Source organism: Budorcas taxicolor, chromosome 4 (assembly GCF_023091745.1).
Source record: "Budorcas taxicolor isolate Tak-1 chromosome 4, Takin1.1, whole genome shotgun sequence".
Classification (NCBI taxonomy): Eukaryota; Metazoa; Chordata; class Mammalia; order Artiodactyla; family Bovidae; genus Budorcas; species Budorcas taxicolor.
This window is the reverse complement of record NC_068913.1, coordinates 121,207,310-121,234,007: the sequence shown is the minus strand read 5'-3', so window position 1 is coordinate 121,234,007 and position 26,698 is coordinate 121,207,310. Positions and strand designations below refer to the sequence as shown.

The 26,698-nt window shown below is 50.7% G+C and overlaps 1 protein-coding gene across 1 annotated transcript in view; it reads right to left on the bottom strand.

The window, feature by feature from the left end:
- Positions 1-3,914: 3,914 nt before the first annotated feature.
- Positions 3,915-26,698, bottom strand: part of DYNC2I1 (dynein 2 intermediate chain 1) — a 49,504-nt gene continuing 26,720 nt past the window's right edge. Inside the window, exons 15-26 of the mRNA XM_052638725.1 lie at positions 20,271-20,359; positions 19,457-19,586; positions 17,706-17,878; positions 16,127-16,289; positions 13,406-13,519; positions 13,251-13,312; positions 12,837-12,888; positions 10,910-10,970; positions 9,479-9,578; positions 9,185-9,316; positions 6,873-7,096; positions 3,915-4,199 (exon numbers count right to left, since the gene is read on the bottom strand). Of these exons, the coding sequence (XP_052494685.1) occupies positions 4,025-4,199; positions 6,873-7,096; positions 9,185-9,316; positions 9,479-9,578; positions 10,910-10,970; positions 12,837-12,888; positions 13,251-13,312; positions 13,406-13,519; positions 16,127-16,289; positions 17,706-17,878; positions 19,457-19,586; positions 20,271-20,359 (1,475 nt within the window). The 3' untranslated portion in view covers positions 3,915-4,024. The remainder of the gene's footprint in view (positions 4,200-6,872; positions 7,097-9,184; positions 9,317-9,478; positions 9,579-10,909; positions 10,971-12,836; positions 12,889-13,250; positions 13,313-13,405; positions 13,520-16,126; positions 16,290-17,705; positions 17,879-19,456; positions 19,587-20,270; positions 20,360-26,698) is intronic.

Sequence of the window (26,698 nt, the reverse complement as noted above, 5' to 3'; positions counted from 1 at the left end):
TAGAGGAAATATTTGTAAATCATATATCTGATGAGACATATCTAAAAATATATGAAAAACACTAGTCAACAATTTCAAAGATAAATTGCCCCATTTAAAAATGGTGGAACATTCTGCATAAACTTTTCTGTAAAGGGCCGATATGTGTGAATGGCTAATAAGCACATGAGAAAATGCTCAACATCACTGGTCTCTCAGTTCAGTTCAGTCGCTCAGTCGTGTCTGACTCTTTGCGACCCCATGAACTGCAGCACGCCAGGCCTCCCTGTCCGTCACCAACTCTCACACTGAGACACCAGTGCACACATGGGTTATAATCAGAACATCAGACGGTGAGTGTTGGCAAGGATTCCACCCCAAGATGTGTACCCAAGTAAAATGAAAACACACAAAAACCAGCACACAAATACTCCCAGTAGCACAGCAGCCCCAAACTGGAAACAATTCGAATGTCCAGATGACGAATAAATAAAATGTGGTAGATCCATACAAGTGAATAAAAAGAAATGGGGTACTGATACATGGAAGAACCTTGTGAACATCATTATGTAAGTGAAAGAATCCAGCCATAAAAGGCCACATATTCCATGCGATTCCATTTGTATGAAATATCCAGAATGGACAAATCTACAGAGACATGAAGTAGTTCAGCGTCCATCCTGGGCTGGTGGGACTGGGGACCATGGGGAGAGACTGCTATAGGACAACCGGGCACGAGGTTGCTTTCTGCAGATGCAGGAACGTTCTAAAGCGGGGTCGGGGCTTGCTCGCACACTGGGCTTACAGCGCGCTCACCCTGAGCGGCGCGGGGCCTGCGGCACAGGGGGTCTGCACTGCAGCGCACGGCTCTCCACTTGCGCAGGGCGGCCTCAGGAGCTCTGTGGCGTGCGGGGTCTCAGTTCTCAGGTGAGGGATGGTGCCCTCCTCCCCTGCACTGGAAGGTGGAGTTTCAGCGCCGGACCACCAGGCAAGTCGAACCCTGTGGTTTTAATACCAAAGCCATTGAACTGCACACTTCAATGGGTGAACTGTATGTGAACTGTATCTCATAAAGTTGTTGAAAAAGTAAGAAAAAAAAAGACACAGGAAAGAAATCCAGCAATATTGAAGATATTTGCCTCTGGATGGTCCAAATACAATTATCTTTTTATTTACTTATTTAGTTTATTGGTAAATCTTTATTATCTTTCTAACTACAGAACAGTGTGAGATTATTTATTTGTTGAAAAACTGGATATATATCTCCAGCTCTTGGTGAGTCCTTGACGTGTGACAGGTTATATCTTCATTCAAGTAAAACTGTGAGCAAGAACCAGTAATACTGTATTGTGTTGAGTCCAAGCTCACTCTGTTCACTGCACGACAGGCCCGTGAATCTGAGAGACGAGGTGTTGAGGCAAGGAAGAGACTTTAGTCGGGGAGCTGGTGGACCAACAGGATGGCAGGCTAGCGCCTCAAAATAACCATCTTATTGGGGTCTGGATGCCAGGTTCTTTTACAGATCAGAGAGAAAAGAGCAATGAGAAACTAGAGTCAAAAGGCAGAGCAGAGAGGGAGATGCAGTGGGGAAGTCAAGCAAAAGGGTCTTTCAGTTCAGTTCGGGCGCTCAGTCGTGTCCGACTCTTTGTGACCACAGACTGCAGCGCGCCAGGCCTCCCTGTCCATCACCAACTCCCGGAGTCCACCCAAACTCATGTCCATCGAGTCGGTGATGCCATCCAGCCATGTTATCCTCTGTTGTCCCCGTCTCTTCCTGCCCCCAATCCCTCCCAGCATCAGGGTTTTTTCAAACGAGTCAGTTCTTCACATTAGGTAGCCAAAGGGTCTTTAGTCTTGCAAAACGTCTCCAAGGGAATGTCCAGCCTTCGGAAGAGGTCTGTTAACCTCTTCTATTCACAGGTGGGCAGGGATGAACTATCTCTCCTTGAGCCGAACAAGGCACTTTAGTTTACAGTCAAACAGAGGGGCAGGGTCCTGCAGGCAAGCCATTGAGTAGGATTGTAATAATAAAAACAAGCCAAAGAAACAGTTTCCAACATGGAGTCAGAATTGGCTTCCTCCTTGCAACTATAAGATGATACCACCATATTTAAGAGAATTCTTCTCTTCTAACCACTGTATACAAATTAAAGAATCCTGACAGATTAAGAGCTTCAGCTCGGCCCTGCTCACACAGCCCTGAGGACCGGGCTCTGCGGGGAGGCGGCTGCTGACCCAGCGGGTAGAGCCACTCCAGGGCTTAGGGAGGTGCAAGGGGCAGTTCCACGAACATTTGCAAATGTTGGGCATAGATGCAGGGCTCGGAGCAGCTCTCCGCTCTGCTTTGCTCTGTCATTTCAGACCTGTCACTTCCTGGGTATTGACACCACACCACACAACACGCTGTTTCCCCAGACCGATCACACGGAAGGAGCACAACCCTCAGCAGGCCGATCACACAGAAGGAGCACAACCTCAGCAGGCCGATCACACGGAAGGAGCACAACCTCAGCAGGCCGATCACACGGAAGGAGCACAGCCTCAGCAGGCGCAGGCGACTGCCCAGAGGACAGAGCCCAAACCCGCAGACCAGACCCTGGACCAGTCTTGTTTACTGTTTCCTGTCTTGATTGCTTTTCCTCAAATCTCTTAAACGTAAAAAAGGAACACAAGATTACAAATAGCTAGATATAGAAGCCAAATTACGTTCAGGTACTTTAGTCCATTCAGGAAAAAAAGATGAATGGAGGGCTGAACACTTTCAAAGTGAAGTTTTCGCACTGAAGCAGTGATGCTGACCAGGTTCTCTCTGCAAGAGATCCCTCCAGCGGCCCCCACTCCCTGGAGCTCCTGCACAAGTGGGCAGAGACCCCGAGGCTGACACGGAGCAGCCAGAGGGCAAAGGAGGCTGAAGCTCCAATACTGTGTCCACCTGATGCGAAGAGCCAACTCACTGGAGAAGACCCTGATGCTGGGGAAGATTGAAGGCGGGAGGAGAAGGGGACGACAGAGGATGAGACGGTTGGACGGCATCACCGACGCGACGGGCCTGAGTCTGAGCAGGCTCCGGGAGGTGGTGAAGGACAGGGAGGCCTGGCGTGCTGCCGCCCCTGGGGTCGCAGAGAGCCAGAGATGACTGACTGAGTGGGCAGCAGCAGGAGGCTTCCAGAGGCAGGACCAGGGGAGGCCCCGGAGAGGAAGTGGCTCTCAGCTGGCCACAGCAAGGGCCACACAAGCAGGCGCAGCAGGGCACAGGGCTCTAGGAGGGCCCTGGGCAGCTGAGGGGTTTACGAGAAACTCAGAGAACATCGGCCGGGGGCCCCGGGAGCCTGTGTTCTCCGCCAGCTCCCAGTTCTGGCTTTAACCCTCCTGTCGCTGGCACAAAGCAGCAGCTGCTTGTGGCCCAGAGAGGAGAACAAACCCCTCCCCGTGCTGACCGCTCGCCTGTCACCATGTCAGTGATACCGGGTGTGGGCAGAGGCCATCAGCCCAGGGTTCTCCCGCCCCTAAACTGCTATGATAACTGTATAGACAAGAGAACTTATATACTCAACAGCATCTTGACACAAAGCTAACTGTTAACACTAAAGCATAAAGCAAACGTGCCTCAGTAGACATTCCAACACTTCCAGTAGAAGAAGCCCAAGAAGTCCTAAGAAAACACAGTGGGAGGTCATCTCACTGGAGTCACGTCTTTAATTTAAACCAGTGAATATATCATTTTATATAAGACTAAGAAAAGTGTTCATTAAAGTACATTTTCATTTGGAGTGCTTAAAAATCTAATAATAAATTTTACAAAGCTGTTTTGAAAACGAGTAGAAATATCGTTCGAAAACAGTGCCCGTATGGCTCTCTGTGGCCTTTGGAGTTTAGTATACACTAAAAGCTTTGCTGTTTCCATTCAAAAATAGTGATTTATTTATGGCGTATTAAGTTTGAAAGATGAATTCTGTACAGACACACGCCTTCTATCGATACAAGTGTCCATGCGTCCGCTGTAAGCTTGGAGCCACCGCACAACTTCACCTCAGGGTCCCGCCACCTACAGGGCTTCCCGCAGCAGCAGCCGCAGCCTCTGCAGCTCGTCACTGGCCGGGGCTGCCCACTCCCGCCGCAGGTACTGGACCTCCATGCTGCCAGAGGCTCTGGCCAGCACCAGACCCAGGAAGCCGCCGCGGGTCTTCTCTGCTTCCCCCACAGCGGTCATGGCCACCAACCTGAAATCAAGAAGCACATGCTGTGTGATCCGGGGTCACCTGGTTACCCACCTCCCCCGGGGGCAGCAGGAGGGACAGAAACGCTGAGAACACAGCGGGCAGCTCCCTGACATCAGTCTGGGGATGGCTTTCTGGATCTGACTCCAAAAGGAAACAGGTGGGATGACTGAGAAGGTAGGAGAAGCCAAAAACAAGCAGGAAGGGCCACCTAGAGATGGAGAAGACACCTGCTGATCCTGCATCTGTTAAAGGGTTAACATCGAAAAGATATAAAGACTCATACAACTAAAGAGCAAAAAACCCCACCAGTAATCCAATTACAAAGTGGACAGAAGACCTGAACAGACATTCTTCTAAAAGAGACACACAGACGGCAAACAGACATGTGAAAAGATGCTGAACATCACTAATCAACAGGGAAATGCAAATAAAAACTACACGGAGATATCGACATCAGAATGGCCATCATCAAAAAGATAGAAAATAACAAATGGTGAGGACAGAGAGAGAGGGGAGCCCTTGGTCACTACAGATTGGTGAAGACACAACGGAAACAATATGGAGGCTTCTCAAGATTTAAGCACAGAACTAACATAGATCCCTGTATGCAGGTCAGGAAGCAGCAGTTAGAACTATGGAACAGGAGACTGGTTCCCAATAGGAAAAGGAGTACATCAAGGCTGTATATTGTCACTGCTTATTTGACTTCTGTGCAGAGTACATCATGAGAAACGCTGGACTGGAAGAAACACAAGCTGGAATCAAGATTGCCAGGAGAAATATCAATAACCACAGATATGCAGATGACACTACCCTTATGGCAGAAAGTGAAGAGGAGCTAAAAAGCTTCCTGATGAAAGTGAAAGTGGAGAGTGAAAAAGTTGGCTTAAAGCTCAACATTCAGAAAATGAAGATCATGGCATCCGGTCCCATCACTTCATGGGAAATAGATGGGGAAACAGTGGAAATAGTGTCAGACTTTATTTTTGGGGGCTCCAAAATCACTGCAGATGGTGACTGCAGCCATGAAATTAAAAGACGCTTACGCCTTGGAAGAAAAGTTATGACCAACCTAGATAGCATATTAAAAAGCAGGGATATTACTTTGCCGACTAAGGTCCGTCTAGTGAAGGCTATGGTTTTTCCTGTGGTTGTGTATGGATGTGAGAGTTGGACTGTGAAGAAGGCTGAGCGCTAAAGAATTGATGCTTTTAAACTGTGGTGCTGGAGAAGACTCTTCAGAGTCCCTTGGACTGCAAGGAGATCCAACCAGTCCATTCTAAAGGAGATCAGCCCTGGGATTTCTTTGGAAGGAATGACACTAAAGCTGAAGCTCCAGTACTTTGGCCAGCTCATGTGAAGAGCTGACTCATTGGAAAAGACTCTGATGCTGGGAGGGATTGGGGGCAGGAGAAGGGGATGACCGAGGATGAGACGGTTGGATGGCATCACGGACTCAATGGACGTGAGTCTGAGTGAACTCCAGGAGTTGGTGATGGACAGGGAGGCCCGGCGTGCTGTGATTCATGGGGTCGCAAAGAGTCGGACACGACTGAGCGACTGAACTGAACTGAACATAGATCCAGCAATTCCACTCCTGGGTATTTATCCAAAGAAAATGAAGTCAGTATCTCAAAGAGATATCCACATCCCCACGTCCACTGCAGCACTGCTCACAACAGCAGGACCTGGAAACAACCTGAGTGTTGGGGCAACCCCAGGGGCACAGGAGGATTCATACTGGGAAAAGTCTCCCTCACGTGGGCCACGGCATCCTCAGCACCAACTCTGGCCCCAACACCAACAGGGCTCAGCTGTGAGTCAGTGTGCAGCCACAGGAAGGGGTCTGGCTCCCGCAGCTCCTCTGTCAGCCATTGGTGACAACATGGATGGATCCTGAGGGCGTCACTCAAAGTGAAATCGGTCAGAGGACAGACACTGTGTGATCTCACTCACACGTGAGCCTCCCCCATCTAAACAAGCTCAGCTCACAGAGAACTGACTGGCGGCCAAGCGAAGGGGTGGGGCGGGCCAAACGGGTGAAGGCACACAAGCTTCTAGTCGTTAAACAGCAAGTCATGGGAAGCAGCGCACATGAAAAATGCACTTAGTAACTACTGCAAATCTGAAAGTTGCTGAGAGAGTAAACACTAAAAGTTCTCATCACAAGAAAAGAATTCTGAAACTATGTGGGGTGACCGATGCAGTCCTTTGAAAATATATGCAAATATAAAACCATTATATTGTACACTTGAGACTTGCATATTTTACATCAATTATACCTCAGTATAAATGAAAACCAACAGATAATAATTCTTTAATCCTGAGACTATTTTGGGCTATCATGAAATAAACCCATTTAAAAGTGGCTTTTTCAGGACTTAAATATAAAAATAATATTTAAATTTAATATATAAATATAAGTAAATATAAGGTTGGAGAAGGAAACAGCAACCTACTCCAGGATTCTTGCCTGAAGAATCCCATGGACAGAGAAGCCTGGCGGGCTACAGTCCATGGGGTCGCAGAGTCAGACACGACTGAGAGATTAACACAACACAACAACAACAATAAAGCACGGCGGTCTCATACATAAATCAAGATAGAAGACAGTCAGTCATGCGTCTGCAGAAAGTCACCTGTGGCGTCTCACCCTGGCTTTCCCAGACTCACCTGTCTGGACGGATGGGCTGCCTGGCCACAGGCCCCAGATCGCTCTCCAGGAGGTCCCACACGTACACGCAGGATGTATCATCCTGCACCAGAAACACGGCCGGCCTCGTCAGGGACCACTGCAGGCCAGTGACGGCGCGGCCGCAGGTGCTGTGGTCCCACTGAAGGAGCGGGCGCTCTGCCGTCAGCCGGTGCAGCCTGATGCTGCCGTCAGAACAGCCGGCCTGGGGGAGGCAGGGAAAGCGCATCACAGTTCTCTCTCTCTCAAACCAAGCGGCCAAGGAAAATTCTCAGAACATGAGCTTTCACACTTACCCAGCAAAAACATTTGGTTTATTCTTTTGTTTCCCCAAACATAAAATTGTAACATTCTATCTTGTTCTCACAAATTATACAGGTGGGGCATTGGGAGATCCTGACACACTCTGTACCTCCTCCCCTCCAAAGAGGGCTAATCATCAGTGAATTCAGTGAGTATATAAATAGGTGTTTACTTTTTAACAAAGCTGAATATCATTCAAACACAGGACATTAAGACTGGAAAGACTGACTTTAAAAAAAAAACCCACATACATTTGTACCAATAATATGGCTTTATAATCCTTTTCAATTGAATTTCCCATAAAACAAAACTTAGCTGGTCTAGCAAAAGAATAAATTTTAGCCTACTAAAATTAATTCCTTTTTATTCAATATATTTAACTCTTCACATATTTAATCTTTCCAAGAAAGCAGAGGCAAGAGACAGCAATCACAAAAGGCTCTGTGAATCCCAAAACGGAGGAAACAGACTTAGTACAGGTAACAGGAACCGGGTGTGCACTGCTGGGAGGGCGGGGGGCCCGGAGGCCAGCCGGGGACTGGGGTGTGGGATGAGAGGACACCTTGACAATGTCCTATACAGCGAGCACTCTGACTGCCCAGGCCTGGCATCTAGGTGTCTTCCTCCTAACAGGAGCCAAGACTCCTTGGAGGAATGGCTGACCCCAAGGGTTCCTGTACCAGAAAGCAAGCGGCGCTCACAGACCCAGTGCCCTTGCTCCCGGGGGACTATCTGGGAGCAGACTAAACACAGCCAGTGCCTCTGAACCCACTGAGGACACTGAACTCAAGCCCTGTGTCCATGTTAAGAAAGAAAAATACACAAGGAGAAAAGGAAGTCTTCCGACCAGGGTGGCTCACAGGGACCAAAAAACAGGGTGAGAGAACCTCCCTGGGACAGAACCTCCCTGGGAACAGAATTGCCCTGGGGACAGACCCTCCCTGGGGACAGATCTGCCCTGGGGACAGAACCTCCCTGGGGACAGAACCACCCTGGGGACAGAACCTCCCTGGGGACAGAACCTCCCTGGGGAAAGATCTGCCCTGGGGACAGAACCTCCCTGGGGACAGAACCTCCCTGGGGACAGAACCACCCTGGGGACAGAACCTCCCTGGGGACAGAATTGCCCTGGGGACAGAACCTCCCTGGGGACAGATCTGCCCTGGGGACAGATTCACCCTGGGGACAGATCTGCCCTGGGGACAGAACCTCCCTGGGGATAGAACCTCCCTGGGGACAGATCCGCCCTGGGGACAGAACCTCCCTGGGGACAGAACCTCCCTGGGGACAGATCTGCCCTGGGGACAGAACCTCCCTGGGGACAGAACCACTCTGGGGACAGAACCTCCCTGGGGACAGATCCACCCTAGGAACAGCAGGAGCTCAGTCCAGGCGTCCCCCCACCCAGCCCTGACTGATCAGACGGGGAAAGAGGAGCCCACGGTCAGGACAAGGCCTGCCTCTAACCACAAGGAGACACCCCCAGCCTCGGGGCGTCAGGTGCCCAGGCCCTCTATGAGGTGCTGAGGCTGTTCCCAGGCGAGGGCAGTGAGGATGGGACACAGTAAGCGGACAGGACTCCTGACCAGGGCCACGATCCCGCTCACAAAGGACACTGGTGGGGCAGTCACGGGGCTGCAGTCAGACCTGCAGAGAGCAGGCCCGACAGACTGAGCTGTGAGCACAGGAGATGGCCATGCAGACCCTGGGGGTGGGGGGGCGCCCTGGCCGCACGCAGGCCACCGCACGTGCTCTGGGAGTGCTCTGCGCCGGCCCTGTAACTGCTCTGCAGACTTAGACTGGTCAGAACAGAAGCTGTGAAGAGGACCCGCACAACAGCGCAGTGGAATGAAGCGTACTGACCACGCAGATGGGCACTGACCACGCACACGGGACTTCAGAAAGCCAGCAGGCAACGCATCCAGACCCAAGGCTGGAGATAACAGCAGACGCTGCCAAGGCGTCAGAGCTTACAGACAGGCGCCCTTACCAGGAATACAGGCTCCTCAAATGGTGAGAAGTCAATCACGGTCACTTTCACGGGCCTCGGGCCCGGCTGCTGGGGCCGGAACAGCCTGGGAGACACTCTGATGTCCCGTCTGCTGCCGTGGCTGACGAGGCCCTGGGTTGGGGGTGAGGCGGGGTGGGAACCAGGCGGGGTAAGGCTCGTATTCTCGGAACTATTTAAACAACATTTTGATTAGAGCAAACAGGAAGCTAAGCTCCAATGAAGATACTTCTTAAGCCACTGTAGTTATAGAAAAAGGTCTAGACGGTTACTCACCACGTCTGTGCCGACAACAAAGTGATTAGGGTCCGAAGGCAGAAATTTAACGTTCAGTGTCTGCACAGACCCCCAGGATTCGTAACCTTTATGAGAAAGGCTGGAAAACAAAGGTAAAGATGAATAGATGGGCAGTCTTGAAACCATCAGGGCAGAGGTGACACCACCACCACCTGCCGTCTGCCACTTGATGCATCTCCACTTCCATTTCTAAGCTCCAGACAGTCCCTTCACCCATCCTGTCACTCACTGACTCACTCGCCCACACTCCACGTGTCCCCTCCAGCACGTCCCGTGTGTGCCGTGCCACGGGGACAAGGGGACAGGCCACCAGGACCCCTCAGCAGAGGCCCTGCAGCCCCAGGGTTCCCTCCACCCCAGGGATGCTCACGTTCAAGGACTGACGGAGGGGGCTGAGGCTGGCAATGTGGCTCTGAGCTCCAGGGCCGGGCAGCTCCCTGTCCCCCTCCTGCCAGATGCCAACCTGTGGGCTGCAGCGGCCACAGGTCACTGGTCTGCACTTAGGGGCCCCTAAGGGGAGAGGCGCCATGGAGCAGCTGACGGGGCACCCTCCACGTGGCCGGCGTGTGGACGAGGTCTGAGGGGAGGTTTGCTGCATCTGGACAGGGGTTGCGTGTTCTACAGGGGAGATCCAACATCAGCTCCAGGTGACACTTTCTTTAAAGCAGGTGAAGATCAATGCAATGCAAGGCACAAAGTGACAAGGCCCTAACGGAGACAACAGTCTCACGGTAATTCCACGAGGGGCTGGGACTGGAGTCTGCAGTTTATTAGGTGGGTTTTTGCAAACGTTAACAGATTCCTCGTTATACTGAAAGCAATGGCAGCTAATGTCTAACCACAAAGCATGCATGGACTCATTAACACAACCCAGGGGTGCTCCAACTGACGGCAGCAGGGAGGCTAACATCAGGACTCGCCTGGCCAATCGCAGGCTGGGAGCCAGCCCAGCTGCAGTGCGTGACAGGAAGAGACAGCTCTGGGAAACAAGTTAACATGATACATAAATACACACAACATTCACATAGCCAGTAAGGTTTTCGCATCACAGTAAGTTATTTGAGTAAAAACAGAAAACTGATCTCTGAATAAAACTTTCATGTCAATGTTTCCAGTTTCTGAACCTCATCTATTTAACTTCAGGGCTATATTAAAACTGGATGAAAAACAGTCAAATAGTACCAATTCATAAGATAAAAAATATTTTAACCCAAGAAAAAATGTTAGCTGTAACACCTGGCAACTGCATTTGTTACACTGACTCATTAATAGCAAATGAGTTAGCAAATAAACTACTTAGCAAAACTACAGTGTGGGAAGCCAGGATTCGCCTGTGCCAGTCTGGCCATGATTTATTACCTAAGGCTGTTTCCTCCTGTGGGAAACAGGGCTTTATGGGCACAGACCCACCTGTCACTCAGCTGGATCGCAGCGCTGTGTACCAGTTTTATCCGTCCTCCAGGTATTAAACCTACAGACAGAGTAAGGCACCTCTTAGTACAAGTTACACCGTAACCCAAGTAATCAGGAATAAAGGCACCTCTTAGTACAAGTTACACCAAAACCCAAGCATTCTGGAATTCCTTCTCAGTGTTTAAGGTCAGTGCTGGAGGAACATCAAAGGCAGGGCGGTGAGGACTACTCCCCCCTCACGCAGGGGAGAGCCCTGCAGGTGCCTCAGATGAATTAGGAGCTGGCAGCTGAGGGCCTGGCGGGAAGAGGGCTGCTGGAATCAAAAAGCGTTTCCATTTTTAGATTTGATTTTAAAAGGGAAATATACTTTCTAAAAGCAAAAAGTCAACATTCAACAATCTTCCAGTTCCCCACAGAAACCCTCCTCTGGAAATCTCCTCCCACAGGTCTGGGTTACCTGTGCTGGCGGGGATGTCCCTCAAGCCCCATCCCACCCCAATGTCCCCTCATGCAGCCCTGCTCACACAGCCCTGCTCACGGCCCAGGGAACAGAGCGGACTGCATGAGGGGTGGAAAAAATGGCCCCTTGGGAGTGAAAGGTTGTTGTTGAGTCATGAAAGATGCTGGGATACTTGGCCGCCAGAGATGAGGCTTGATCGCTCAGAGCTTTTGTGTGATAAAGTTTATTAAAGTATAAAAGAGACAGAGACAGCTTCTGACACAGACATCAGAAGGGCGCAGAAAGAGTGTCTCCCACACCCCGCTGGCCTTCAGCAGTATCTTATATTCCTATCAGCAGGCTGCTAAGTAGAGAAAGGCAATGTCTCAAAACTCAGAGTGGTACCAGGCCCCTCACCCACAACATGCACTTTGAGATAACACTGGCACCAGGTGAGTCGTTCCGGGCCGTAAGACCAGTGACATGAATCTTGAAGAAAGGCAGGTTTCCGCACAGAGACACAGTCTCCTTAACACATAGCTTAGGAGAACACTCGCGTGAGTAAAACCTACTGGTTTGTCAAGTCAGTTCTGAGTCTCAGGCAGAAGTGGCTTGAAGAAAGACAGAGTCTAGGGTAAATACACAGTACATTAACATACCTTAAGACAAACACTTCCATAAGAAAAATGCACTGGTTGGCTCACAGTTTGAGAAAAGTTAAGTTCAGGTGGAACCAGGTGTCATTATGGCAACACAGAATTTTAACAGAAACCTCTTTTAAAATTTGTATAGGAAAGGGGAAAAAATATAACACTAGTTTCCTCCCGCTGCTTAAGAGAGAGGTGAAAACGTCTGCCATTTGCAGCCTGTTTCCACCGTTTGGAGACTCCTGGCCTCCCTGCCTGTTACCCTCTCAGGAGGGACCCCCGCAAGGCCCCGCGGCAGCACCGGGCTCCCAGCAGGGGCCCTGCTTGCAGGAGACACCCCTCCTTCATTTCTAGAAGTCAGAGACAGTCAGAGTGGCTCTGGTCCTATTTTTTGGCCGGATCTGTGGCCGATCAGGCGCCTGCAGCCTGGTCACTAAACAACCAATTGGGGCTCTGAGAAGTGCAGGCTGGGTCTCCTCGGTGCCTGAGACCAGGGCATCAGGACAGTGAACTGCCAGCCAATCCCCTCACCACCACCTAGGGGTGGGGCCGCGGCCTCAGAGACCTTGGGGGTCACACCAAGGGCTCCTCAGACACTGGAGTCACAGGGATGCCCTGGGGGATGAGAAGAAATGCCACAGAGGCACAAAGAGGACACACATCCTCCTGCGACAAGGTCGTCAGGCCTGTGCAACAGCCGGCAGGTGGTAAAATACACAACTTAATCTCCATTTTCCATGCAGCTAGTTACTGATTCTTCAAAGTGATTCTGGGTATCCTTAATCTTTACTGATTCTAGCAAACGCTGACTGAAATTAGTTTTTTTATTTTTAGTTACCTAAGTCACTTATTGAACCTGCAACATCCGCCTTCTGTAATTCAACCACCACCTGAAACAGAGCATCAGAGAGGAGGGTCGGCACACAGGACGACCAGGAAGCAGTCCAAGAAAGCACAGCTCTGATCAGGACAGCACTTCACACAGCACGCTGAGGACACAGTCGCTCCAGAAGGAAGACTGACGTCTGCCTGTTATAAACCCCCGGCTTTGACCTGCTTCTTTCCGCCTGTGACAGGCCCTGAAGCTGCCCCCTTCCATTCCTCGTTCCCTCGCGAGTTCCCTGCAAGCTGCCTTGTCCTGGTTCCCTGGCTGAGAGCTCAGCCACCCTCACATACACGTCACCCCCTGCCCTTCCCCACCCCCGCATGCATCACCTCCTGTCCCCCGCCACCGACCACGCGCCCGACTCACCCACACGTTGAGAAGCCCGCTTTCATCCAAGGAAGCGACGAGGAAGGACAGGCCTGCCATCTCTGGTGAGGGCACAAGTGGGGAAGGCCTGGCTCGTAACCAGAAACCACATCTCATCACTGGAGCTCAGATTTACAGAAGCGAAGGCCACGTACCTTCTTGAGTAGAAAAGGGTGAAAGCACACAGCTCTGCCTCTTGCAGACAGACCCCGCGATGGGCTCTATTGCCTGGAGGGGGCTGCGGTGGTTCACGGACGCCAGGACGCCGTCTGCGGGCAGAGCACGGGCAGCGTGTGCGCACGGCAAGCCACAGGGCGCAGCCGCCTGCACAGGCATGCGCGAGTCCCCCAGCGCCCGGGCACGCGTGTCACCGTGGACCACAGGCCACATCTGCCTGGGACAAGAAGGCGAGCGGAGTCCCTCGAGCCCCGTGTCTGCACAGCTGCAGGTGCGAGGATAGACACCGGGGGGGGGGGGGGCACTCTCCACAGCAGGAGGGGGTCCCAGAGCCAGCGGAAAGTGCTTCCCAGGCTGGGGCCCCATGGGCCCCCAGCTTCAGGAGGAGACGGAGGCTTGCGGCCAGAGCAGAAGCAGCTTCACAGCCCAACAGAACAGAGCTCCTCTGACCTGGCAAACCCACCTACAAAGTGCCCCCTAGCAGAGAAAGACAAACCGCACACAATGCTACCACAGAAACTAGACAGAAAATGCGAAGGAAAGCGTTTCAACCCGTGAAGGTTCTCCCTCCAGAAAGGAGCATGAAACAGAAGGCCAAAGTCCAGCACCCAAACGACATCACGTGCCACCAAAAACCACTCAGAAATCCATTTAACAAACAAAGACAGACACTTGGAATCAGAAGCCTAGAACAAAAACGGATTTAAAGACATCAGAAAGAAAGTAAGAGTTAGGGTTGGGATGGAAGAAAAGACAAAGTGCTCTTGGGGATGGAGAATGACAGGCTTCAGACTCATCGAACTGGAGGCCCCTGGGGAGGCGTTGTCCGACTCAAAGTCACTAGAACTCTGAAGGTTTTAGTGACAATGTTTACATAGCAAAAAAAAAAAAAAAATGAAGGAAGCATTTTAACGGAATATTAAGTTTCAAATCCTAAGCGTTTTGGTGTTTTGAACATGGTGGTGAATTCAAAGCTTAATTAGTAATAGCAGCAGCAGTTAAAAAATACATGTTCTTAAAAGATACCTTTTCCTATAGCATCAGATCTATAGTGAAGTGAAGTCGCTCAGTCATGTCCAATTCTTTGCGACCCTGTGGACTGTAGCCAACCAGGCTTCTCCGTCCATGGGATTCTCCAGGCAAGAATACTGGAGTGGGTTGCCATTTCCTCCTCCAGGGGATCTTCCCAAGCCAGGGATCGAACTCAGGTCTCCTGCATTGCAGGCAGACACTTTACCGTCTGAGCCACCAGGGAAGCCCTTATCTGATCCATAAGGTACCTATAAACACACACATTCTCAACAGTGGCAATTTCACCCCCAAAGGGGCAAAGATCAAGTTGTTGGGGCACAAAAGAAACCTTGCCCTTTTATGCGTAAAACACAGACAAACTCACAGTACGTAAACAGGGGTGCAATATATGCATGGAGTTCCCCAGAGGGGGGCCAGGAATGGAAAGTTCAGGGCTGGCCTGGTGAAGGGCTGGAGACAGCCCAGACAAGTCTACACAGCACGGTACTGAGAACACAAGGACTCTTAAAGCACAGCAGTCTGAAGCAGCATGTCGATTCACTTGTGTGCGGAAGGCCCGCACAGATACCCCGTTGAAGAGACACTCGGCACCCTGCGTCCTCAGGGATGCCTGCTGGAGCAGAAAGGCTGCCGGCCCGCAGCGAGGACCTGCGGCTGTGGTGCCCGCAGTGCAGACGCCCGTCCTGACTGCCGACAGAGGGAACTGACCAGAAGCAGCTGACCACTGGGCGGGTAAAGCCACGCGGCGCCCACAGGGGCCCTGCCCAGTGGAGGAGTGACGTCCTGACCCCGCACACCTGCAGGCACTTTAAGAGAAGGAAAGCAGACTCCCAGGTCTGGACACCACAGAGTCTCGCCCTCACCATGGGAGAAGACAGAGACAAAACCTCGTGGGGATGGAGAGGGCGAGGGACGCAAAGTCAGCAGGGTAGTGGGGGCAGTGCCATTCTGCGCAGGAACGTGAAAGTACTGGAGACGATCTGGGTGCTGGCCCCGTGTGGCCAGTGTGACCACGGACAAGCCTCCCATCTCCCTGAGCACCGGGAGGGGCCCAGACGGGCCTGCGTGGGACACGTCCACACAACACGGGGGAAAAACCCAGACACAGTGCCTATCAGGGGCGGGGGCGGGGGATCATGCTTGTCCTCGTTTGAGGTTGTGGTTTCGGTTGTGATTGCAACCGTGGTTGGGCTTAGGTTGCAATCGGCTGTGGTTGTAACGGGTTGTGGTTGTGACCGGCTGTGGTTGTGACTGGCTATTGTTGTAATTGTGGTCGTGGTTGTGGTTGGTTGTGGTTGGCTGTGGCAGCAGCAGCCTGGCATGAAGTATGCATACGAGTCTAACTCGGGGTCCTGATGGGCCCACTGGCTCTGGGTCCTTCCAACCCCAAGGGGCACTACCTCGCCTGTCCTCCAGCCTGGGCCGTGGGAGCACACAGACCAATGACCCCAGGCTGAGCAAGCCCGGCGCCCCTTCTCTGAGGACCTGGAGCCCCCGAGCTGACAGGACAGGCAGCCCACCACTGCCCAGAAAGATGCTGTTCCCTCAGCTAGCGCAAGCTTCCTGTGCCCTTAGGTCAGGGCGTCCTCTGGGGCCACCTGCATGGAGGACGCAAAGCGGCCCCACAGCTGCTCTGGGGACCCGCGCCAGTGGGCAGCGTCACTGACCCGTGGAGAAGGTGGGGGTCCTGAACGTCCAGGAGCACCCGCTCAGCGTCACGCGGAGATGGATTCTGGGGTCCTCCCTCAGGTCCCACACGACCACCGAGCCGTGCAGGGTCCCCGCAAACAGCAGGCAGGCTTTCACGGGGCTGAAGCAGCAGCACGTGACCTAGAGAGCCGCACAGAGAGCAGGGTGGGGGGACACGGTGAGGAACCAGGTCGAGGGGGGGGGGGGGGGGGGGCGGGCCGGGAGGCGGGGCTATGTGGGAGGTGGGGCTGTGTGGGAGGCGAGGCCACGTGGGAGGCGGGGCTGTGTGGGAGGAGGGGCTGATGGGGGGCAGGGACCGGGAGGCGGGGCCGTGGAGGCGGGGCCGTGTGGGAGGCGGGGCCGTGTGGGAGGCGGGGCCACGTGGGAGGCGGGGCCACGTGGGAGGAGGGGCTGATGGGGGGCAGGGACCGGGAGGCGGAGCCGTGTGGGAGGTGGGGCCGTGTGGGAGGCGGGGCCGTGTGGGAGGCGGGGCCGTGTGGGAGGTGGGGCCGTGTGGGAGGCGGGGCCACGTGGGAGGCGGGGCTGTGTGGGAGGAGGGGCTGATGGGGGGCAGGGACCGGGAGGCGGGGCCGTGGAGGCGGGGCTGTGTGGGAGGCGGGGCCACGTGGGAGGCGGGGCCACGTGGGAGGCGGGGCCACGTGGGAGGCGGGGCCACGTGGGAGGAGGGGCTGAGTGGGGGGGCAGGGACGGGGAGGCGGGGCCGTGTGGGAGGAGGGGCTGAGTGGGGGGGGCAGGGACCAGGAGGCGGGGCCTGTGGGAGGCGGGGCCATGTGGGAGGCGGGGCTGTGTGGGAGGAGGGGCTGAGTTGGGGGCAGGGACCGGGAGATGGGGCTGTGGAGGCGGGGCTGTGTGGGAGGCGGGGCTGAGTGGGGGTCAGGGACCGGGAGCCAGGCCAAGGACGGGAGCTGGGCCCAGTGCCGGGCAGGGCCGGGTAGGGGGCAGAGACGGGGAGCACCAGCCCCGTGGACTCTCCATCCAGACACGGCGGGGGGACCGTGGCAAGCGGCTGGTGCCTCTGAGGGTGCCCTCCTCGGGACACAGGGGTGGTGGCCACAGGGTGTCCAGCACAGCGGAATGGCCGGTCATTCATAGTAAACTATTTTCAAGACCCCAGCACCAGCAAGCAGTGGAATGGAAATCAAATGGTTCTGAAGAACCACAAGACCAGAAACAGCTCTCCCCTGCACCCTGCGGTCACCACGCCACAGCCCCGCTCACCAGGGGCCAAGAAACACACGCGCTAAGGACTCGGAAAATCCCAGGCACAGGAAGAAACCTCTAAAGCACCCATAACCCAAACCAAGCAAGCTGGGAAGCTTGCTTCTGCGACCCCAAGGACGCCAGGCTGGTGCTTCCACTAACCCACAGCCGGGATGATGCCCACCCTCGGGGCCCTGGGGACTGTGGTCCTTCCTGTAAAGAGCTCCTGCGCCTGTCATCCTGCACATGGTGGCCAGGATGAAAAGCCATGACCCTGGACTCCCCTCCCTGGGGCCCACCCTCTCAAGTCACACCCACAGGCCCCCCAAGCTGTACCTTCGACTCGCACACCAGGACCTTCTGTGGCCCTGACGGCTGCCGGACATCCCACACGCAGAGCACGTGTCTGTGGTCCAGCAGGGGCACCAAGGCCTTCCCCGGCAGCCCGTGCACAGACACCACCGTGCGCCTCTGAGCCTGACATGCGTGCAGGCAGGACACTCTCCGGTCTGAGGACAAGACAAGAAAAATGCTGCAGAACGCACATTACATTAACACACAGGACTACTCCAATATGTTTCAGCTTAATGAAGAAGACGTGGTCTTTCAAAGACACCCTTGCCTGAAATCGGAGTTTTGATGAGTGGCCAAGCTCAACTCGAAAACATCCAGGTGGCCTCATTTGCAGCACAGCCTAGGACCCCACCATCCACCATCTACTCCCACGGGCCAGGGGTGCGGAGGGGACCTGGGGGAGCGGGGGGTGGGGGGGGCATCACATCTGCCCCATCAGGCGCCCCTTCTCCACCTGCAGCGGGGCCCCAGCCGGCCTCCTCCCAACACCTGCCCTCGGATGCACCGTCCAGTGCCCTTGTTCATCCTGTGATGCGAAGTTTCTGTCTGTCCACTGGGGCTCCAAGGCCCGGGATCTGCCCATGCGCCTGAGTGTCTGCAGGGCCCACAGAAGGACAAGCGGGCAGCGGGTGCTGGACAGCCCGCTGACACTGAGAGGGCCCACCGCTCCCTCCAAGCTCAGGTCCAGGACGGGACCCAGGCTCAGGTCATGGGCACCTGCATCCCAACTTCCCTCTTCACCTCAAAACTCACTTTACTAAAACAGACACGAGAAAAACCTCCACTCAGCACACAGGTGGAACTAAGGGGCAAATCCCAGGCAACACACCTGCACCATCCTTCTCTGAGGATGTGTTTTGGTGAGTGTGGCCTCCCCACCCCTCCTCCCCACCCACTTTCCCCACCTCCCGCCTCCCCATACCACGCCCCCCCAATCCCTGCCCCAATCCAGGGCTCTTTGATCCCTCCTCAGCTGAGGAAAGCACTTCTTAAACTCCTGTGTCCTGGGGTGCGGAGGGAGGTAGGTTTGTGGGCTTCTGTGTTTTCAATGCTACAATCTATTGCTTTTCTAATAGGATAACACAACTTTTAAAAACAAAAACATGCTCAAATAACACACGCTTGTTAACTTCATGCCATTGGTGCTAACAGTCAGTGCAGAGGGCTGGACGTGAATCTGAATCTCCATAGAAACTTCTAGAACAAGTGCCAGTCACACACCAGGTCCCACTGGCCCAGAGGCGCCCTGGAAAGCCGACCGCAGGGCCAAGCACGGCCCGCCCTCCTGCACTCAGACCAGGACCCTGGCCCCACCCAGGCCCTCAGCAGCCGGCAAGGCAGAGACTCACTGAAGAACTGAACACACACAGTTTGTTCAGCTTTTGTTCAGCTTATGATCACAGGCAGCTACATGCCGTATGTGCAGACACAGGCTTAACCGGGGTAGCATTTGTGCTGTGGCCACGGATCAGCTCAGATCTCACCACACGACTCCCACCTGGACTGCCCGCGGCTCCCACCACCCCTCTACCGAGAAACCAAAAGAAATTAAGAGACACAGGACTGAAAACAAATGTCCCCTTAAATCACTGAACATCCCTCCCATGAGGACCGTGACACACACGCTCAAGGCTGCAGAAGCCGAACCTCTGCTCTGTTCAACAAACTCCTCCCAGGATGCATCCGTGAGGATCACCATCTCGGGGTCCACGCCCACCCTGAGGGCCACGTACCCTGCAGGAAGGGCAGGCTGGTGCCCAGCCGCACACAGCTGTCGCTGAAAGGCAGGGTGCAGTCCTGCGCCTGGGACGCCCAGCCCGGCTCCGCAGCTGCCCGGTCCTCTTCAAGCAGAACTGCTATCACCTGTAGCAGACATGCAGGCAGGCCTCCATCAGCACTCTCAGATGGGCTCATTTTCAAAGAAAAAGCAAAAACCGCAAAGCACTACCTAAACTCACCCATCCCTTAAGTTAACCAAGTCCCAGACTCATGGAAATGAAGAGAAGGAAGCTGTACCGTCCCCTCTGCACAGCAGCAGAGACTGGCAAGTAAAGCCCCCTCTGTAAACCCCAGAGCCACAACGTAACACCAATGCTGTTTTTCACAGCAGACACATAGGAGGGGGGATGGGGCCCCTACCTCCTCTAGAAGAAACAGGGGCACAAACACATTACCCACAGCAACGCAGCCTGCCTGCTGGGCTGCGGTGAGGACCAGCGTGACGCCAAGTCCTGCCACTGCCCTTGTGGGTGGTGGGTTACACTCAGGACGACCATAGGGAGGGAAGGCGGTGGTCACTGGGACCCTGAAGTACACGGGACCACGTGTGCCCTCTGACCTTTGTATGGACTTTGAAAATGCCCATAACCAGTCTTCAAAGTCACGAGTTTACTAGTTTTAAAAACCCTAGACCTGTGCTCGCCTTGCCGATTTAGTTATGTCTGTTCTTCTGTCTATATTTATTTTAAAATGCAGGCAATCAGCATTACTGTTCAGAATCCAAACAGCATGTGCAGCACTGGGTTCCCTGTCCCCAGTGGAGCACACCTGGCAGGCCGCCCGCAGGAAGCTGGACAGACGGGGCGTGTCGACCTTCGGGACGATAGCAGCATCTCTGGGGCCACTCCGCTCACTCCCTGAAAAACAGGTCACATCAACCCCTGCTGAGGGGAAACCCACCGGGTGGGCTCCCAGTCAAGGCTGCACACCCAGAAGGGCATGCCTGAGAACCAAGACCCCTAGAAGGAGAAGCCAGGAGGTCATGTCTCATTCTCCAGAGCTCGGCTCCTCCTCATTCCTCACAGGAAACTGCTCACAGAAAGTCTGTAAGCAGAGTCCTATGCAAAGCATCATTTTACTGTGGACGCGTTACGTTTAGGATCTTGGTTCATTCCCAAGGCAAACCATTCAACGTCACGGTAATCCAAGTCAATGCCCCATCCACCAATGCCACCTTGACCGGTTCTATGAGACCTACAACACCTTCTAGAACTAACACCAAAAAAAAAGATGTCCTTTTCATCATAGGGAACTGGAATGCAAAAGTAGGAAGTCAAGAGATACCCAGAATAACAGGCAAGTTTGGCCTTGGAGTACAGAATGAAGCAGGGCAAAAACTAGTTCTGCCAAGAGAACACACTGGTCATGACAAACAGCCTCTTCCAACAACACAAGAGAAGATTCTACACATGGACATCACCAGATGGTCAATGCCGAAATCAGATTATACTCTTTGCAGCCAAAGATGGAGAAGCTCTATACAGTCAGCAAAGACAAGACCTGGAACTAACTGCGGCTCAGATAATGAACTCCTTATTACAAAATTCAGACTTACATTGAAGAAAATAGGGAAAACCACTAGGCCATTCAGGTCTGACCTAAATCAAACCCCATACGATTATACAGTGGAGGTGACAAATAGATTCAAGGGCTTAGATCCAGTAGACAGACTGCCTGAAGAACTGTGGACAGAGGTTTTTAACACTGCACAGGAGGCAGTGGCCAAAACCACCCCAAAGAAAAAGAAATGCAAGAGGGAAAAATGGTTGTCTGAGGCGGCCTTACAAATAGTTGAGAAAAGAGAAGAAGCAAAAGGCAAAGGAGAAAAGGAAAGATATACCCATTTGAATGCAGAGTTCCAGAGAACAGCAAAAATAGATAAGGCCTTCTTGAGGGAACAATGCAAAGAAACAGAGGAAAACAATTCAGCACCACCAAACCAGCTGTTCAACAAATGGGAAAGGATCTTCTCTGGACAGAAAACACAGAAAAGGTTTATAAACTTGAACCCCAAACAACAAAGTAAATGGCAATGGGATCATACTTATCAATAATTTCCTTAAATGTAAATGGGTTGAATGCCCCAATCAAAAGACAAAGACTGGCTGAACGGATACAAAAACAAGACCCCTACATATGCTGTCTACAAGAGACCCACATCAAAACAAGGGACACATACAGACTGAAAGTGAAGAGCTGGAAAAAGATATTTCACACAAATGGAGACCACAAGAAAGCAGGAATAGCAATATTCATATCAGATAAAATAAGACTTTAAAATAAAGGCTGTGAAAGGAGACAAAGAAGGACACTACATAATGATCAAAGGATCAATCCAAGAAGAAGATATCAGTTCAGTTCAGTCGCTCAGTCGTGTCCGACTCTTTGTGACCCCATGAATTGCAGCACGCCAGGCCTCCCTGTCCATCACCAACTCCCGGAGTTCACTCAGACTCACGTCCATCGAGTCCGTGATGCCATCCAGCCATCTCATCCTCTGTCGTCCCCTTCTCCTCCTGCCCACAATCCCTCCCAGCATCAGGGTCTTTTCCAGTGAGTCAACTCTTCACATGAGCTGGCCAAAGTACTGGAGTTTCAGCTTTAGCGTCATTCCTTCCAAAGAAATCCCAGGGCTGATCTCCTTCAGAATGGACTGGTTGGATCTCCTTGCAGTCCAAGGGACTCTCAAGAGTCTTCCCCAACACCACAGTTCAAAAACATCAATTCTTCAGCGCTCAGCCTTCTTCACAGTCCAACTCTCACATCCATACATGACCACTGCAAAAACCATAGCCTTGACTAGACGGACCTTAGTCGGCAAAGTAATGTCTCTGCTTTTGAACATACTATTTAGGTTGGTCATAACTTTTCTTCCAAGGAGTAAGCATCTTTTAATTTCATATAACAATTATAAATTTATATGTACCCAACAGAGAAGCACCACAATACATAAGGCAAATGCTAAAAAGTATGAAAGGGGAAATTAACAGTAACACAATAATAATGGGAGACTGTAATGCCCCACTCACGCCTATGGACAGATCAACTAAACAGAAATTGGCAAGGAAGCACAAGCTCTAAATGATACAATGGGCCAGTTAGACCTAACTGGTATCTACAGGACATTTCACCCCAAAACAATGAATCTCACCTTTTTCTCAAGTGCACACGGAACATTCTCCAGGATACATCACATCTTGGGCCATAAATCTAGCTTTGGTAAATTCAAAAAAATTGAAATCATTTCAAGCATCTTTTCTGATCACAGTGCAGCAAGATTAGATGTCAACCAGAGGAAAAAAGCTACTAAAAATATAAACATAAGGAGGCTAAACAACATGCTTCTGAATAAACAACAAATCCAAGAAGAAATTTAAAAAGAAAACAAAATATGCATAAAAATGAATGAAAATGAAAACACAATAACCCAAAACCTATGGGATTCACTAAAGGGAGTGCTAAGGAGAAGGTTCAGAGCAATACAAGCTTACCTCAAGAAACAAGAGAAAAATCAAATGAAGAACCCCAGGGTTAGTAGAAGGAAAGAAATCATAAAAATTAGGGCAGAAATAAATAAAAAAGAAACAACAGAGACCATAGCAAAAATCAACAAAACTAAAAGCTGGTTCTTTGAGAAGATAAATAAAAGAGACAAACCGTTAGCCAGACTCATCAAGAAACAAAGGGAGAAAAATCAAATCAACAAAATTAGAAATGAAAATGGAGAGATCACAACAGGCACCACAGAAATACAAGGTCGTAAGAAACTACCATCAGCAACTATATGCCAATAAAATGGACAACGTGGAAGAAATGGACAAATTCTCAGAAAAGTATAACCTTCCAAAACTGAACCAGGAAGAAATAGAAAATCTTAATGGAAATCGAAACTGTAATCAAAAATCTTCCAAAAAACAAAAGCCCAGGACCAGATGGCTTCACAGGTGACTTCTACCAAAAATTTAGAGAAGAGCCAACACCTGTCCCACTCAGACTCTTCCAGATTGTTGCAGAGGAAGGTAGACTTCCATACTCATTCCATGAGGCCACCATCACCCTAATACCAAAACCAGACAAAGACTCCACAGAAAAAGAACTACAGGCCAATATCACTGATGAACATAGATGCCTCTTGAGAAATCTGCATGCAGGTCAGGAAGCAACAGATAGAACTGGACATGGAACAACAGACTGGTTCCAAATAGGAAAAGGAGTATCTCAAGGCTGTATATTGTCACCCTGCTTATTTAACTTCTATGCAGAGTACATCATGAGAAACGCTGGACTGGAAGAAACACAAGCTGGAATCAAGATTGCCAGGAGAAATATCAATCACCTCAGATATGCAGATGACACCACCCTTATGGCAGAAAGTGAAGGGGAACTAAAAAGCCTCTTGATGAAAGTAAAAGACGAGAGTGAAAAAGTTGGCTTAAAGCTCAACATTCAGAAAATGAAGATCATGGCATCCGGTCCCATCACTCCATGGGAAATAGATGGAGAAACAGTGGAAACAGTGTCAGACTTCATTTTTTTGGGCTCCAAAATTACTGCAGATGGTGATTGCAGCCATGAAATTAAAAGACGCTTACTCCTTGGAAGAAAAGTTATGACCAACCCAGATAGTATATTCAAAAGCTGAGACATGACTTTGCCGACTAAGGTCCGTCTAGTCAAGGCTATGGTTTTTCCTGTGGTCACGTATGGATGTGAGAGTTGGACTGTGAAGACAGCTGAGTGCCGAAGAAGTGATGCTTTTGAACTGTGGTGTTGGAGAAGACTCTTGAGAGTCCCTTGGACTGCAAGGAGATCCAACCAATCCATTCTGAAGGAGGTCAGCCCTGGGATTTCTTTGGAAGGAATGATGCTAAAGCTGAAGCTCCAGTACTTTGGACACCTCATGCGAAGAGTTGACTCATTGGAAAAGACTCTGATGCTGGGAGGGATTGGGGGCAGGAGGAGAAGGGGACGACAGAGGATGAGATGGCTGGATGGCATCACGGACTCGATGGATGCGAGTCTAAGTGAACTCTGGGAGTTGGTGATGGACAGGGAGGCCTGGCGTGCTGCAATTCATGGGGTCGCAAAGAGTCGGACACGACTGAGCGACTGAACTGAACTGAACTGAAAGAAACAAAAGACCTATATATCGAAAACTATAAAACACTGATGAAAGAAATCAAAGAGGACACTAATAGATGGAGAAATACACCATGTTCATGGATCGGAAGAATGAAAATAGTGAAAATGAGTATACTACCCAAAGCAATCTATAGATTCAATGCAATCCCTATCAAGCTATCAACGGTATTTTTCAGAGAACTAGAACAAATAATGTCACAATTTTTATGGAAATACAAAAACCTCGAATAGCCAAAGCAATCTTGAGAAAGAAGAATGGAACTGGAGGAATCAACCTGCCTGACTTCAGGCTCTACTACAAAGCCACAGTCATCAAGACAGTAAAATACTGGCATAAAGACAGAAATATAGATCAATGGAACAAAATAGAAAGCCCAGAGATAAATCCACACACCTGTGGACACTTTATCTTTGACAAAGGAGGCAAAGATATACAATGGAGAAAAGACTATCTCTTTAACACGTGGTGCTGGGAAAACTGGTCAACCACTTGTAAAAGAATGAAACTAGATCACTTTCTAACACCATACACAAAAATAAACTCAAAATGGATTAAAGATCTAAATGTAAGACCAGAAACTATAAAACTCCTAGAGGGGAACATAGGCAAAACACTCTCCGACATAAATCACAGCAGGATCCTCTATGATCCACCTCCCAGAATTCTGGAAATAAAAGCAAAAATAAACAAATGGGATCTAATTAAAATTAAAAGCTTCTGCACAACAAAGGAAAATATAAGCAAGGTGAAAAGACAGCCTTCTGAATGGGAGAAAATAATAGCAAATGAAGCAACTGACAAAGAATTAATCTCAAAAATATACAAGCAGCTCATGCAGCTCAATTTCAGAAAAATAAACGACCCAATCAAAAAATGATCCAAAGAACTAAACAGACATTTCTCCAAAGAAGACATACGGATGGCTAACAAACACATGAAAAGATGCTCAACATCACTCATTATCAGAGAAATGCTAATCAAGACCACAATGAGGTACCATTTCACACCAGTCAGAATGGCAGCAATCCAAAAGTCTACAAGCAATAAATGCTGGAGAGGGTGTGGAGAAAAGGGAACCCTCTTACACTGTTGGTGGGAATGCAAACTAGTACAGCCACTATGGAGAACAGTGTGGAGATTCTTAAAAAACTGCGAATAGAACTGCCTTATGACCCAGCAATCCCACTGCTGGGCATACACACCGAGGAAACCAAAACTGAAAGAGACACGTGTACCCCAATGTTCATCGCAGCACTGTTTATAATAGCCAGGAGATGGAAGCAGCCTAGATGTCCATCAGCAGATGAATGGATAAGAAAGCTGTGGTACATATACACAATGGAGTATTACTCAGCCGTTAAAAAGAATTCATTTGAATCAGTTCTGATGAGATGGATGAAACTGGAGCCGATTATACAGAGTGAAGTAAGTCAGAAAGAAAAACACCAATACAGTATACTAACACATATGTATGGAATTTAGAAAGATGGTAACGATGACCCTGTATGCGAGACAGCAAAAGAGACACAGATGTAAAGAACAGACCTTGGACTCTGTGGGAGAAGGTGAGAGTGGGATGATTTGAGAGAATAGCATTGAAACGTGTATATTACCATATATGAAACAGATCGCCAGTGCAGGTTCAATGCATGAGACAGGGCGCTCAGGGCCGGTGCACTGGGATGGCCCTGAGGGATGGGGTGGGGAGGGTGGAGGGAGGGGGGTTTCAGGATGGGGAACACATGTACCCCTATGGCTGATTCATGTCAATATATGGAAAAAACCACTACAATACTGTAAAGTAATTAGCCTCCAATTAAAAAAAATTTTAATAAAAAAATAATGATAAAACTTTTAAAATACTAAAAAAAAAGAATCTTGGAAACATCTCAAATGAAACAATAAATCTTATGGTGTAAGAATTAAAAAAAAAAAGATAGATTCCTCTCAGCCTTCCATCTATTAACATATATAAACTTTCCTTATTATCTAGCCTGTTTTTAAATTACTAGCATATCTTCCCTATGCAATAATTTTGTCATTTTCTACTTTT